This window comes from Myripristis murdjan, chromosome 16, assembly GCF_902150065.1.
Source record: "Myripristis murdjan chromosome 16, fMyrMur1.1, whole genome shotgun sequence".
Taxonomy (NCBI): domain Eukaryota; kingdom Metazoa; phylum Chordata; class Actinopteri; order Holocentriformes; family Holocentridae; genus Myripristis; species Myripristis murdjan.
Window position 1 is genome coordinate 21,210,986 of NC_043995.1, and position 15,371 is coordinate 21,226,356.

The window sequence follows — 15,371 nt, forward strand, 5'->3', positions numbered from 1 at the left end:
TCCGCACCCCTATTTTTACATACTCAAGGGTTATTTCCTTATTTTTCTTTTTGATCCTAATCTCCCTCCGGTGGTTACATTCCTTGACCTGCTGCACTTCCCCATAACTCACTTAACCTGTGAGCACTGATTAACTTTCCACCCCACTGTGCTATCAGTTACCATTTTCTCACCGCTCACAACATATCCACAATGCTCTCTGTTGTGTAATGAGCTAAAATATGAATTATGGAATCTTTTAACACTCCATATGTTGAATCATATGGAGTATTAAAAGACACCCGGCCTCTCCCCTAAAATGATTACCTTCTCTTTGTTCAGTAACCATAACTGACTTTGAACAACGGCAGATCACCCTTTAAGAAATCAGTCACCACCTCTTGTAAATACTCAACTGCAACACATTAACCAGCCTAAGCACTGATTTGTTGGCTTTAAAATCCAGTTGTTCTTGTCGGGCCAGTTGCATAGGGAAGGGGTGCAGGTGAAAGGAAGAGGGGGAGGGACCAAATCAGGCAGAGAGAAAGAGGAGGAGAAAGTGAACAGAAACTAAAGATGTCTGTTTGAAACGAAATGGATTCAACCAAGCCCAGGTAAAGTGTACATTTTTCTCAACTAATATAACCCAGGTGGTAACAGGTGGCAGTCAAAAATGATATTATAGGCCTACTTATTAATTAATCAATTTGTTTCTGCTTCATGGCTTCACAGCGTGTTCCTCACTGGCTGTTTTGAGCTCGTTTATTTTGGTTAAAATCAAAAAGATCTGACAAGTCTGTTTTTAAAAACAAACTCTCCATCGGGAGTGAGTGTTGCAATGCCGTGATAATAAAAAAGAATTCAGGCATCTTGAGTTTGTTACTGTGATATACAGTGTGCTGACTGCAAACAGGTGTGACACTGTGATGAAATAACTTGCGTCAAGTGCTTTGATTTTTGACACTGTAGCACGAGCAGGTCAGTGCAGGGTACATGCCTGTGATATATGTGTCTGAGAGTGAGTTTATTTTCCCAATCTCTGGTGTGCATTAGCATCAATCATGCTGTGCACTATTTATGCAGACACTGCAACAGTAATACACAGTAAATATACCTATTAACACTGGAGGAGAATAATATATATCTATAGAAAAATAAACACAACAAATAACCAAATACAATAAAATAGCTTAATTCAAAGAACATATGCAATACACCTTTGTATACACTAAAAATAAGAAAATATATGCTCTCAGAGAAGTAGTTCACCTGAGAACCCGTGCACATTCCCCTGTGTAACCTATACCTGTAGTAGGATGTATAGTAATTTATGATGACAGGTTTGTGTAAATTAATGTCAGATGAGACCAGACACTCAACAGCCAGGTGACTGAAGCGCCAACCATGTGGATCTGCACGCGTTAATGTGTTTTGTAGTTCCCAGAATGCTGCTCAAGTACCTCTTACTTTTTGATAGCCTGGCTACCTGTCTGTCACACCTGGCTCTCACTTTTGTGTCGGAGGATGTATCAGTGAAGGCCGTGCGCGTGTGCTTCTTTATTTGAAAATTTGGACTTCAGTTGCCATACTTTCCCAACTAAATGGCATAGTGTGCTTTCTTTTGTTTGTTGCTGCGGTTTGTTTACCTGGATTTTATCTAGCCTTAGCTTTGAAAAGAACTTCTTATGAAACACAATGGAACAATAACAATAATGTGCACTTTGTCTCGCCATTATGCCGCATGTCTCTGGATACTCTCTTGTGCAGCCTTTTTCTGTCACATAGCAGTATGCTCTACACTGTCACATGACATATTTCAGGCACAAAATACCCTGTGTGCTTATTCTCAGCTATTCCTTAAAAGTATCCAATGTGAACAATGGCGTGGGAGATGATTGCCCAGTGGATGAAACAGCAGTGCAGTGGAGAGATGGAGGGGAGGGGGAGAGGCAGAAGGATACAGAAATCAAAGAGCCAGATGTTATTGACGGGCCAACATCAGCTGCAGAGATAACCCATCACCACAGGGGGTCAGCAGACAAAAACAAGTTCAACACTTTGGTCTATCAGGTAAGAGGCCTCTTACGAATGGAACTGAAAGGTAAAGATGGCAGTCTTCTGAACTGATATCAAACATGAATATCTGATAAATAGTGTAGAAAAACAAACATCAGTCTGGATTTATGCTGGATCTTGTCGAGGTTGAGGGCAACTCCCTTTTGAACTCAGTAAAACATAACAGTAAAATGAGTCAGTGTATAAATAAACATCCTAGATTCGAATGGTGTCCATTGTCTCACTGTATTATCTGATGTATCAGAAATAGTTAAATAGTAGGTTTGGAAATGTGCCTGATGCTCTGTTTAGCCTTTATGACCAGCACAGTATGAAAATAAGGCGTCTGACTCTCTCTATGTCCATTTCAGAGACGCACAAAGCAGAAAGTCGTGACAGACTTTGCAAGTGTCAGCAAAGGAGCATCTGCAGCCGCCAAACCTAGAGCTGCGCTGAGACAGGTCTTGTTCAGCCAGGGAGTGTCTGACAAGAGCCCTGTGCCTGAGGTATTCTCCTCCCGTGAAGTCTCCTTGAATACACTCTGACAAGCACAGGCACAGATACAGACATGCTTTAGGAGTGTCTGCCAACGCAAACAACTGCAGCTCCATTTGTGCCGCAGTGATTCTAAATTAAGCCACGGCAATGACTATACACAGAGCCCCAACATGGCCATTTGTACTGAACAGGATATACATTATGATAACAAATTTCCTGACCTCCTTTTTTCTCGCTCTAGTTTCTCTGTGTCACCCTACTATCTATATTTGTGCTCCTGTTTCTGTCCTTTTTTCTCAGTTTCTACACTCTCGGTTTTTTCTGCGTAACTCTTCACTGTGCAATTCCCAACCCTTCAGGAGCGGGGTCAGCTGGATGTGTTGAAACAGGCTCTGGAAGCATACACTGTTCCTATCAGTCTAAGGTGGAGGTGGGAAGAGGAAAGTCATGGAACCACACTCGAAAAGAACTGGACAGATATAGTCCACTCTCATTCGGTATGACCCTCTTAATCTCCTCTCCAGTATTTACAGTTTTGGTGGGCAAGTGAGTTTACATTCATAAATGGCTTCCTGTTTCTTTCCTCCTCCTTCATCCTGTTTTCATTGCCAGACGATGTCAAAGAGCCAGAGGCACCAGCAGGAGGTGCTGTGGGAGTTTGTCCACACTGAGCTCTCCTACATTAACAAGCTCACAGTCATCACAGATGTAAGACTTCACTCACTATATACTCTCATTTTCTTTTTGTTAACATCAACTAATTAAATGTTTGGCATGAAAAAAGAATTGCAGTTTTATAGTCAAATGACTTTTGCATTAAATTGTATTCATGTTTAAATGTATCATTACTGATGAGGTCATCTTACAGGATGTTGAACAGTCTCTCTTTGTGTCCCTCACAGTTGGTTATTGCAGCACTCCTCAACCTGCACCAGCATGGATTTCTCCTCGAGGTCAGTTTGCAGTGCATGTAGTAGCATTTCCTTGTCTAGACGGGAATTGCACAAACATGTAGCACAATACAAACCACCTGCAGGCCCATTTTCCACTGCTCTGCATACATCTGACATACTGGCACACTGAAAACATCCGTTCTTGCTCAGACGGCCTATGTGCTTAAGCGCAAGTGGAACATTCAACACAACAACAGAATTTTTTAACATTTCCACTAAGAAGACAGAAAATTTCAGACAATGTGGTTAAGTCATTTCGAATTGTTCTCTCTCTCTCTTCCTCTCTTTCACTCTGATCTCTCTGATTTTCTTTCTTGGCAGGTGACACCTGAGCTGCTTTTCTCCAACCTTCCCTCTATCCTCAGAGCCCACCGCCTGTTCTGGCAGGAGGTGGTATATCCAATGTTACTGGAGGTCCGCAGGACAGGCAAGCCCTTCAACCCCATGCAGTTAGAAGCTGGTTGTCTGCAGGTAACAGCTCACCCTCCGTCAGATACATTAGGAGGGCAGTTATGAGCTTGTTACGCATAATAATAATTTAGTCTCTGCGTTTTTCCTTAGTTTCATGAACGTTTCTCAGACTATCTGCCGTACTGCTGGGAAGAGGAGAATACACTCGAGTTCTCACGGAGGCAGATGGAAACCAATCCTCATTTCTTTACCTACATCCAGGTACAGCAGACACTGCAGAATTTTATCCGTGCAATTGCAGTACGAGTTGAAATATATGCACATACATGCTCTGATGATCTACATGCACAAATGCTTGAACGCAAACTGAGCTGGACACCCACACAAGCCCTAAATTACTGTTTACCATATCAAACAGGAATGCAGTGTAACCTAATGAGTTATGAGTAACCCTCCTATTGTTAATGGCAGTGTTGTGGTGTGGGTTGTTTTGTAATCTCATGTCCTGTCATAACCAGTTTCTGAAGGGCAACCACAAAAACTTCCTATCTCAACGATTCAGTTTAGCTGAAAGCTTTTTGATTTTCTGTCAAGCAAGCAATTTGTGAGACTGAGCGTTTGTCATGACAGTGACTGCCAGACAAGCAAGTTCTATTGCAACAATTTTAATACTTGGCGTATACATTGTCCAAAACTGAACAATAAAAATCTGTCTGCTAACAATAATTTTTACTGGCTAAAATAGTTAATGCATATTTTTCACAGAAATGCATCATCCTAACCTGTTTTCAGTGCAATCGTATAGAGAACCATCTTATTTGTATGCTGCTTTTCATGGTCCTCCAAGGCACATAACAATGAGGAGAATAAAATCACAAGGAAGAAAACATTGTGCTTACATAATGGATCAAATTAATTCATCATTATGTACATCAGATAGATCAAATAGATCTAATTCTGTGATGTAAAAGTTTTTCTGATGATTTTTTTTTTGTGTCCTATATAGTGGGTGGAGACTCACCCTCTGTGTGAGCGGATGCGTTTGGGGGACATGCAGGCCAAACCCCACCAGAGGATCACAAAATACCCTCTGCTGCTCCAGGCCATCCTCAAAAGCACCCATGACCCACAAGTACAGCAAACACTCAGAGGCATGGTGAGGAGCCTCAGTTTCCAAATCAACAAACCTGTTATGTTCAGCACAAACTGTTTGTGGCCCCTTGCGCTGCATGTTCTCAACAAAACTCCCACCTACTAACACTCGCCCATTCGTCTTTCTGTTTACTGTCTAGCTGTCGAGTGTCATTGGTTTTTTAGAGAGCATCAATGACTATCTGAGGTTCAAGGATGAGGAGCTTGCTCTCTCTATCTCTGCCCAGAGGCTGGAGGGATATGAAGTAGAAGGCATAAATGAAGAAATCGACAAGGTAATAGATTTGAAAAGAAAAAGAATGTGAATATAACATCTGCCATTCACTCAGCTGACTTTTTGTTCTTTGCAGAACCACCAGAGTTACCAATCAGTGCCATCTACACACTACTCAGCAGTTTCATGTTCAAGCTCAAGTTTATTTAAAGCCATTAATCTGTGTTACAGTCTCAAAGAGCTTCATTTAAGCTGGCCAGCAATTTATATTTATTGTGCCAAATTTTCATCATCAGAGCAAATACAGAATACACAAGTGGGGGCACTGTCTATAGATATGCAACCTAAGAGAGAACTATGTACAGAATATGGTCCTTACAAAATAAACAAAAAGTGGATCAGGCTTCATCATAAATCACAGGCACCAATAGTCTTAAACAATATCTTTTATTGCATAACACTCAAAATTCCCATTGAAAGCAATCGAAAGGCTGAAGTGTATCTCAAGACCAGAAGCAAACCAGCTTCTCGTGGCATGTTTCTCTTTTTCAGTCATCTCTGCTGGGAAATTCAGTGTGCTTGGTTCCCTAAAATCTTTGCCCTAAAATCTTTGTGTGAGTAATCATTAAAGCAGCATGCAGCAAAGATACATTAAAGTGGAGCATTATGCCAAAATACCCAGAAACTCCCTTTGACAATCGTTCCCAAAGGGGTCCCATAAGGGAATTTAAGGGGATTCACTCGCAGATTTCACTTTCCACCCTGATAGCATCACTTCAGTATACCAGAACAAAAAGTCATATGATTCTGTACCCAATTGTATCTGACCACCAAATCTTTTTAGATCCGTTGCATAGGACTAAAATCTTAAATGTTATTTCAAGAAATGTTTTCTGTGGCATAACAAGAATGGGAAGTCCCTGATATGGAAAAGTTTCGGGACTGTTGGTTTAACATGTTTCATTTGTTAATTATTAATGTCTGACTTCCTTTACAGCATGTCAGAGAGATCTGCCAGTTTGATTTAACATGTCCGATCAGTGGGGTGGGTCCTGGAGTTGTACGAAAGCTGCTGCTGGAGGAGAACCTGAAGATTCGTGGCAGAAAAGACAGCAAGGTGAGCACTGCCAGTGTTTTTAATCACTCTTCATTTTGTTATAATGCCTCAAGATGACCCTCCTCATAACTTTCTTGACTTTCCGTGTTTCCCCATAAATAATTTGCTGTAGCTGGAAGTGGTGGCTCTACTTTTCTCAGATGTACTTCTGATGACCAAAGTCCAGAAGAAGGGAGAGCGACTGAAGGTAGTTCGGCCTCCTCTGGCTCTTGACAGAACTTGCTGTGTCGCACTGAAAGATGGCTGTAAGTAAAACCCTCATGGGCACTGACGCAAGTTGGATTCCGTCCAAAATTATATATATATAGACCTCTTTATCATTCCTCCTCTTCTCTCAGGCTCATTTGTTCTTGTGGAGATAGGGGAGCTTGGCTGTGCTATGAATGTCTACATCTTTGCATCAACTACAGTAGAGAGCTGCACCAGGTGGGTCTCCACCATCCACGAGGCACAGGTAAAAATAGATTTTTCCTCCTGCAACTCCAAAATGGCAATGATTTATTTATATTAATAATAAGTAACAGCACTGCAGAAATTACAGTAATTTTTAAGTGTAATTGAAGCTACATTAAGCAATATTACATGCATTTTTTTAACAGTAAAATTACTGTGAGTCGTCTTACAGCCACCTGGTTGTTATTTCCTGCTTTTACTTTTTTCCATATCAACTCAAATACCAATCCAAATATCGACTTCCTCTGTCCCCATTTCACCTGCAGGCTGCTTGATCAACTTCATTCAAAGTGTCTCTGAGGGTACACTTTCTGCAGATAAAAAATCCAAATTTCAAATCAATCGTGTGAGTGCTTCTGTCGCAGCAATCAGCACTGTGGTGACAGAAAAAGTTGATTCAAACCAGTTTATCGTGTAGCTAAAGTTCTGCAGCTTCACCACATTTTCAAATTAGAGGTCACAGACAAAATAATTCAAGTAATCCAACAAAAACCTTTTGAGAGCAAAATATATATTATTAATTTCCATCCCAGAAACAGATCCCCCCCCCCCTAACTATTGGTTTTGTGCAAGTGATCTGCTGTTAACCTGGAAAAGCAGGGTTGACTCTATTTGCTTACAAATGGAGTTTGAGCTCTCAGCACCCTGTAGTGGTCAGAAATGTCTTAGCACAGCTTTAATTGCTGTTTACCGTATTTAAAATGTGAATTTAATTTCATGCCTTGTTGATAGAGGACACTAAAGAACCTGAGAGAGACAGAGAAAAAGAGACATCTGAACAACTGTCCAGCTGGAGTCCAACAGTTTGAGGCCAAACCTGTCACAGAAGCTATGATGGCTAATGTGGAGATAATAGAGCAACCTCCTAAGCAGTCAGATGAAGAGACATTTGTGGATAAACTAAGTGAAGAACCTGTTATCCCTCAATCAGTTAATGGGATGTTGATGTCTCAACCAGTAGAGACAAATTATGAACCCTTATATCCAGTGGCACTCAACCATGCTGCCTTGCCTTCATGGCAAAGCAGTATGGCAAGGGACAATCACCGCAAGGACCATCACCGCAAAACAGTGCATGGGGGATCTGCAGTTTGGCAAGAAGCAATGAAAAGGTATGAATGGATAGAACTGGATGTGAGAGAACAAGGTGGGAACTATAGGGAGGAAGAACAGCTAATGGCTGAATATCAGTGGGAAAAGGAACAAAGGGTCAGCTGGAACCACAATAGAAAGTCTGCCCCTTGTCTGAGTGACAATTTCATGCCCAGAAACACAGCAGACTCATTCAAACACAAGCCCAGTGAACCACACACTCTCATAATGGGTGGATATCCAGATGTAGACTACCCATCCACCCAACCTGGCACTTTATTGGCCCCTTTTGGAGAGTATCAGCCAACTGTTGCTACAGAGAGGCCTGAGTTTCAAGCACTCCCGAGGGCAGGAGGGAGATCATTACAGAGCAATTTAGATTCACAGTCAGTGGAGGAGGAGACCAGGAGAAATTTGTGGCACTACCAGTCTGGAGAGGAGGAGGCTTTTCAAGACCCTTGGAGGTTCTCCAGAAAGTTGAAATCTCCCAAGTTACGCCGGACCAGGAGGCCCATCAGCATGCATCAGTGTGGCTCTTCGCAGATGTCCACACAGAGGTCCCAGAGCTCAGGGGTGGCACAATCGGTCCCTAACACCAACTCTTCTTCAAACTCTGACTCGGACTGCAGCCAGAAGCTCAAGAAAAACTCTGCTTCCCACAGTCAAAGCTCTGATTCACTCCGGGTGCTCAAACTGGGGTCCTTGAAGCTGAACCAAGGCATGTTTTGGAACAGTCCTGATGAAAGAGTCTCCCCAGATCCCCAAACATTCTCTGAGTCTGAGCTGCCTGATCAAAACTTCAACAAGAGGCTCAAATTGAAAACCCAGAGAAGCGCCTCCATCCCTGACATCATCATTCAACAAGAACATGATCTTCATCTGTCCTCCAGTGGTCAGTCCTCCACACTGCCCAGAGTGGGGGGCGCACCATCTCCCACCACAGCTCTTGATCCACAAGTACATGTCTCCCCTTTGGTGGGCCTTTTGGAGAGAGCCAGAGTGAGAGGGCAGGAAATGCCCAACATGAGAGCATATAAGCCATCTCCATCTCCTTCTTTCTCCTCCACACCATCGCCGTCTCCCAGTGATGGGGACAGAGAGACTGATAGAGAGTGGGAAGAGGTGGAGCTGATGAGAAGCAGAGCCCCTACAGTCAGCGAGGGATGGACGGAACAGTTGGTGGATGGAGATGAGGAGGAGAGGAGGAGCAGCAGGTCAGAGTCACAAATTGTTATCATACTTTTGATGCCTAACTGATAGTGTGACAATTAATTAACATCATTAATTAATGACCGATTGGACTTTGACTGAAGAACAGCACATATTTTTGTTCTTCAAGTTACAGAATGTGCTTTAAGCAGTGAATCAGGTTGTTTGTCCTCCAAATAACCATTAATTCAATTCAGTAATTTCAGCTGAACAATGTGTCATTGCTACATCCAACAACAGTGTAATCTGATCTGATCTTAATTTGTCAGAATTCACTTCTGCCTACTATCGTGGTTGCTGGAGACTGACGTGTAAAGGACAAAGTAATTCGACAGAAATGTTATTTTAATAACAATAACCAGAAAGCACTCAGTAAAGAGCATATCTCTGTACACTATATTATATTCACCACGCCTTTGCCCAATCGGTGTGAAGACAATCAGTTCTTCAACCAACCTTTCCACAAAGTTTCATCATGCTGCATGAATCCATTCAGAGGATGCATGCCTTTTTATTATATGACATCGTGTCCGCTGCCACACACCACTTTCCTTGTCTCAAAGCCAACCTTTCTGCAAAGTGTCATGCAAATCTGTTCAGAAATTTTAGAGAAATTTACCCTGACCCTGGCCCTGGTGGCCCATTAATCTAACACAAAGCTCAATTAGATATTACATACAGTAGTGGAAAAAGTAGGCTACTCAAATTTTTTAGGTTTATAAAAGTTGTAGTACCAAATTAGATAAATAATCCATTGTGAATAAAAGTCCTACATTCAAAAAGTACTTTAATGAAAGTATAGAAGTAGTAGAAGTAGAATGCGCTTAAGTATCCATTTTTAAAGTAGTTATTAGTAGTTATAAATGATCCTTTTTCCAGGTGTGAAATTATTGATGCATTAACCTGCAAGCAGTAATAAGTATTTTAATGTTCCTATTCTGTTGGGTAGTTTAACAATGCACCATAGTTTATGAGCTTATCATATGTTTTGCATGTAAAACCTTATTATGTAAAGAAACTATTAACTACAGCCATCAGATAAATGTAGAGCAGTAAAAAATACAGTACGTCCTAATGAAATGAAGTTCTTTAAAAGTATAAAATCTCACTAAATTGAAGTACTTAACTAAAGTGCCAGTGCATCAAAATTCTTCTTACACTATTTTAGGAAACGTAATTAGTTAGTTTCCTTCTCTAGTTACATACATCTGTCTAATTTGTCATCCTAATAAACTTTATTCAGTTCTTTGTTCAGTCTGCCATTTCAGCGGTGCAGCTCAGGCTGCCCGAAGTTTTGCTGCTCTGCCCTTTGTTGACAGAGTTTTCCATTCTCCTAACGTAGACCAATCCTTAATTATGAGCGTAATGTACGCATTTTAAATTGAGTAGTATTCCCCTTTATCGGGAAATAGCAAACTTTTTTTTTTAGGCGTCAAATCTGTACTTTTGAAATGAGTTTTTGGCGAGGAGTAGGTTTATAACATGCATGTTCTTCTGTCACAATGGAAACTTCAGTTTCCTTCTTGGGTAATTTATGACACTGCCTACCCTGAATGTTAAGCTTCTAATTTAATCTCATTCTTGCTTTGAATCTTTTGCTAGATCATTTTGCTTCTTTATATAGCATGTTATTTATATAATGTTAGATTTATTATGTTTATGTTAATCATATATTTTATCATGAGTATTTATTTATTGAGGCTGCAAACTGTTTTTGGTATTTTGTTCTCATGGTTTTCTTATGTCTCTCATAGTTTTGCGTCTTTGAACATTATATATAATATATTATAAAATATGTATTAGTATTCGCTCTAGCCAGTGAATTTTATAGGAAATGCTTCTAAAAAAGTGGTTAGAGCCTGTGACTCTAAAATTTCCCACTGAAACCAAAACGCATTGAGTGGCACCTCTTCTAGGAAAAGTTGACCAGCACATCTAGTAGATGGTGGGGGAAGCTGTGGCATGTAAATATGATTTTAAACAAATTTGAACCCTCTGTTTCCATCCGCCTCTCCCTTCAGCCTTATCTTTGCAGAAGGTGTAAATGTGGACTGGCCAGGCTGGTGCTTTGACGATGATGAAGTCATGGACCATCTGAACCCGGCTGACTACAGCTCTAGGCACAAGGGGGACATGGAGGGCATGCGCCGGACCCTGACCTCATGGGATTTCGAAGGGAACGAGGAGCAAGAGGATGGGCAGTGTAGCCAGGTGTAGATTTACAGCAGACAAGATGCACTCAGGGGATTCAAAACACCAACCAGTGAAAGTCCCAAGACATCAGACAGTCCGACGATGCTGACTCAAAGTTCAGCTTGTGAATGTAATTTACAGAGGGACAAACTGACAAGGACAACTTCTCTTACTGCCCATTTTTTGTTTTTATTAAAATAAAGACAAAAGAATGAAAAGATGTTTGTTACCAGAATAAGCACAGATATTTTGGGACATGATATCAAACTCAGCAGAGATGCAGATGTTTCAATACACCGACATCTGCCGTGCTTCTGACAGAAAGATTTTGAATGTATGGCTGCTAATGATTTTGTAAATATGCATCAATATGTAAAATAATGTATTATACTTTTTTTCGACACAGCACCTATACACTCATGGTCAGCGTTTTGTGTAAATAAAACATATTTTTGTATAAGTTCTATTTTATTTATCTTTTATGTACAGTATTTTTGCCCTCTTTTTTGCCTGAAACATTCAGATTGTACAGCCTATGTAAAAAAAAAAAAAAAAAAAAAAAAATCAGATTTAATTCACTGAAATGTGTTTTATTTACAAACTGTTGGCAAACCATTTTATTTTCAGGAAACGTGTACAGAAAAGTCCTTGCATAAAAATATTTTAAAGTAGTTACAATAGAGCATTGAAATGACAGAGCATATATAAAATCTCAATCATATTTTCTGAAAAAAGGAACAAAAATACTGCTACAAACGTCTGCTGTGAATATATACAAAACCTCTGCATAAGCAAATATCTCCCAGCCTGTTCAAGGCACAAAGTCAGTGTTGTGAAATTTTGCTGCAATGGCTCTTAAGGACGTCTTAATTTTTGGCTCGGTTCCTGTCTCTCTCCTCTCTTTCATTGGCGATGGTATGAACGATGGTCTCCAGCGCCGGGTACTGAAAGATCCTTTTTCTCTGTGGAGAAACGAGATGTGGAGTTGTTACAACAGGCGGCCTGGAGCACACACTCAAGATCGGATGCATGATCTCTTGTATGGACACACACATTTCCCGCTGTCCATTTCAACAGGTCATTCAACACTATATTAAATTTTTGACCCTCATAAAATTGTGTTAAATTATCTCAAGAGGTCAGATAACTTAATTTTTTTTCTCAAGTCAAGTCAAGAATGATCTTCCTCATATCTTGATTTCACAATTTGGTCGGAAAATTGAAAACTGGAGGAATAGATTATACCGCATGGACACAAATTAGTAAATTGTGACCTCTACATTTTTTTTTCTTTCTTCTTTTTGCAGTTCTCGGGCTTCATACATTTCCCTGTAATTCTGCAGGACATATTTGTTACCTTTGGAAACCTCGCTAATCTTTATTATTATTTCTATTTTTATTAATTAATTTATTTTTGGCTAAATTCAGTTTCAATACAAAGCACCAAATGATTTCTTCAGATGGGCTTTGTTGTTTTTTGTTGTTTCTGTTGCTACCTACCCTTTGATGGTTCTTGTACATCTGAGCCAAAATCAGCAGCAGCACAACGAGGAGAAAGCTGAGGCCGATCACTGTGCCGGTATTATTTGAGATGCCTGTTGCACTTTCTCCAGTCAGACCACCTGCGGGACAAAACAACACAAAATCAATCAGACGAAGGCACCATATGCCATTTTTCATGAATAATTAATTGATGCTGCCTTTGTGATAACATGTTGGTAAGTTTGAGTGCATATATTTGGGGTATATTATCATAAAACAGTGAAAATTAAAGCAAGAGGAGTGAGCTTACTCATCAGTGGAATGTGGTATGTCACGTTTCCCAAAATGCCTTTTTCCCCATAGAAACGACATGCCCATTCGCCCGAATTTTCCTCTGCCATCTTGTCAATCTTGAGCACCTTCCCCGTCTGGACGGACCTCTCTGACTGGCTGCCATTGAAGTCATGGGTCACATGAACCCACTTATAGTCAGTGACCTCGCTCTCATCAGATAGGAGACAGGTCAGGGTCACGGTGGCTTTCTTCTTGGACGAGATTTTGCTATCAACTGAAAGGAGAGCAACAAAAAATTAAATCCAAATTATTAACTGGTGGCAGTCGGTGACATGTGTGCACTGCATAAAATGAAGGGTCTGACAAAGATATTATACACTGGTGAAACTGTGTGAGCTTACTTCTGGCAACAACAAGCTGCAGAGTTCTGCTCAGCTTGTATCCTCCTGCTGTCCCGGAGCATCTGTACGTGCCCTCATCGTCAACCCCCACCTCCCCCACAGACACAGACCTGTCCCAGGGCTGCTGAGAGGATGAGGGGGACGGAGTGAACGAGGCTGGACGGAAGTCGGGAGTTGAGGGAGAACGAGATCCAGAGCTCAGCTTCTCCCAGGTTGGGCCGGAGAGGATTAAACTGGGGGAGAACACACAGGGGAGCGTGACTGCAGAGCCCACTGCAGCATAAACCTTTGTGTTGTCAGAGGACGGCTGCACGATCCCTGTGAGGGGGAGAGGGAGAAGGTTTGGGGGGCAGAGAGAAGAAGAAAGAAGATAGAGGAGTTAAAGCATTTGCTGGAGGAAAATATGAACCATCAACTCTATTTCTCAGAGTTTCTCTCCAAAGCCATCTGCTGTCCAGAATCTCACCTTTCACAGACAGCGGCACTGTCACCAGCGTTTGTGTCTGTCCTCGGTAAAGTACCTCACAGGTCCAGTTTCCGCTTATTCTCTCAGTCGCCTTGCCCATCATCACATATCCAGTGATGTCTCTACCTGGTCTGGGGACCGCCCTCATGCCATTCTGAGACGCAAACGGGCTCTCATTCAATCTCCACAGCAGGATGGCTCCCCGTGGCCAAGGGGTGATGTTACAGCTGATTGAGACGTCGTTCCCCAGTGTGGGAACCGGTGGGGACACAGACACTGCATCAAGGATGGAGGCAAGGTTAAAATTGTTCACATATTCATTTTAGATCCATTTCATAACAACAGTAGTTTCACTTTACGCGCTTTATAAAAGTTGCTCCTTACTTTTGACGACTCTGAGTGTGACCTTCTGTTCATCTACATTGCCTCCATCCAACACCCTGCAGGTGTAATTTCCCCCGTCCTCTTCCCTCACGTTGGTAATGTGCAGGCTGTAGTCGCCTCTTCCAAATTCGGAGTAGGGGCACTGTGCACGCGGGGTCCCATCCTGTGACCAGGTGCTTCCCCAGTACTGCAGCCCACTCTTCTGCTTTCTCCAGACGGTGCTGTTAAAGTACAGAGAATTGAGGAGGCGTCACAGCAGTCCAATCTTTCTTTAATTATAGGAATAATTGGGGCTAGCAGGATTTGTGTGGTTTTTAGAAGGGTAAAGAGACTGATTAAACAGAGAGAAAAGATACAAACATGTGGGGATGAACAAAAAGTTGTTGTCTTACCCGCCTTTGTCTTTAACCCAGTAAACAGCGGCAGCAGAGGGGGACGGAGGGAAGGATTTACAGGGTAGTACAGCCAGGTCACCAGCCTTCACAAACACCTCGGTTACCTCACAGCGAACACCTGGGGGGAACAAACACACATTGATCACATTTTCAAAATAAATGTGCAAAAAATCTTTGCATGTTTAAATGCCTCCTTACAAAAAAAGACTAAAATAATATTATTATAAAAATCTGGTTATATATTACCTGTCATCAGAAGGGTAATCCCTCCAAAGATGAAATATTCCCACATCTCTTTCTTTTATGTGATTATTGTCTTTCACCAAATTTAACCTCCAAATCAGGCTTTTTCCACCACTGTGTAAAATCTGTCTCTCTCTTCGTTTGCGCTGTCTCTAAGCTTTGCTCCTGCGAGTTGGCTGAGGTATATATGGGCCTGTGGGTAGCTGTTGAGTCATGTGACTTAGAGCTTTGATGCGGTCTGTCTTTCTCACTAACTTGCTTTGGAAATTGTAAGACAGAAAGAGAAACGGGGAGACCCACTTCCTCCCACGGATTCTCTCTCCTCCACCTTTGCTTCCCTCACTCCATGCATGTGAAATAATCTCTTTTACAAGCCCAAA

The 15,371-nt window shown here is 41.5% G+C and overlaps 2 protein-coding genes across 2 annotated transcripts; one reads left to right on the top strand and one right to left on the bottom strand.

The window, feature by feature from the left end:
- The first annotated feature begins 533 nt into the window (after positions 1 to 533).
- Positions 534 to 11,791, top strand: plekhg6 (pleckstrin homology domain containing, family G (with RhoGef domain) member 6). The gene is made up of 15 exons (XM_030072973.1): positions 534 to 593; positions 1,830 to 2,049; positions 2,406 to 2,540; positions 2,892 to 3,029; positions 3,145 to 3,240; positions 3,435 to 3,485; positions 3,807 to 3,956; positions 4,047 to 4,157; positions 4,903 to 5,052; positions 5,189 to 5,323; positions 6,260 to 6,379; positions 6,492 to 6,624; positions 6,718 to 6,833; positions 7,565 to 9,138; positions 11,155 to 11,791. Exons 1-15 carry the CDS (start codon positions 574 to 576, stop codon positions 11,348 to 11,350), a joined length of 3,345 nt encoding a protein of 1,114 aa, XP_029928833.1. The 5' UTR covers positions 534 to 573; the 3' UTR covers positions 11,351 to 11,791.
- Positions 11,792 to 12,080: 289 nt separating this feature from the next.
- Positions 12,081 to 15,098, bottom strand: lag3 (lymphocyte activating 3). The gene is made up of 8 exons (XM_030073049.1): positions 14,995 to 15,098; positions 14,746 to 14,866; positions 14,354 to 14,574; positions 13,970 to 14,245; positions 13,504 to 13,821; positions 13,119 to 13,376; positions 12,827 to 12,948; positions 12,081 to 12,288 (listed from the first exon to the last, which is right to left on the bottom strand). Exons 1-8 carry the CDS (start codon positions 15,038 to 15,040, stop codon positions 12,193 to 12,195), a joined length of 1,458 nt encoding a protein of 485 aa, XP_029928909.1. The 5' UTR covers positions 15,041 to 15,098; the 3' UTR covers positions 12,081 to 12,192.
- Positions 15,099 to 15,371: the final 273 nt, after the last annotated feature.

Excerpts from the sequence above, each read along its gene's own strand:
- plekhg6 (XM_030072973.1), top strand. The coding sequence starts at position 574 with ATGGATTCAACCAAGCCCAG. Across the intron at positions 594-1,829 it reads ATGGATTCAACCAAGCCCAG|CTATTCCTTAAAAGTATCCA; the intron begins GTAAAGTGTACA and ends GCTTATTCTCAG. Across the intron at positions 9,139-11,154 it reads GAGGAGAGGAGGAGCAGCAG|CCTTATCTTTGCAGAAGGTG; the intron begins GTCAGAGTCACA and ends CTCTCCCTTCAG.
- lag3 (XM_030073049.1), bottom strand. The coding sequence starts at position 15,040 with ATGTGGGAATATTTCATCTTTGGAGGGATTACCCTTCTGATGACAG. Across the intron at positions 13,377-13,503 it reads GCAGCTTGTTGTTGCCAGAA|TTGATAGCAAAATCTCGTCC; the intron begins GTAAGCTCACAC and ends CTCTCCTTTCAG. Across the intron at positions 12,949-13,118 it reads ATACCACATTCCACTGATGA|GTGGTCTGACTGGAGAAAGT; the intron begins GTAAGCTCACTC and ends TTTGTCCCGCAG.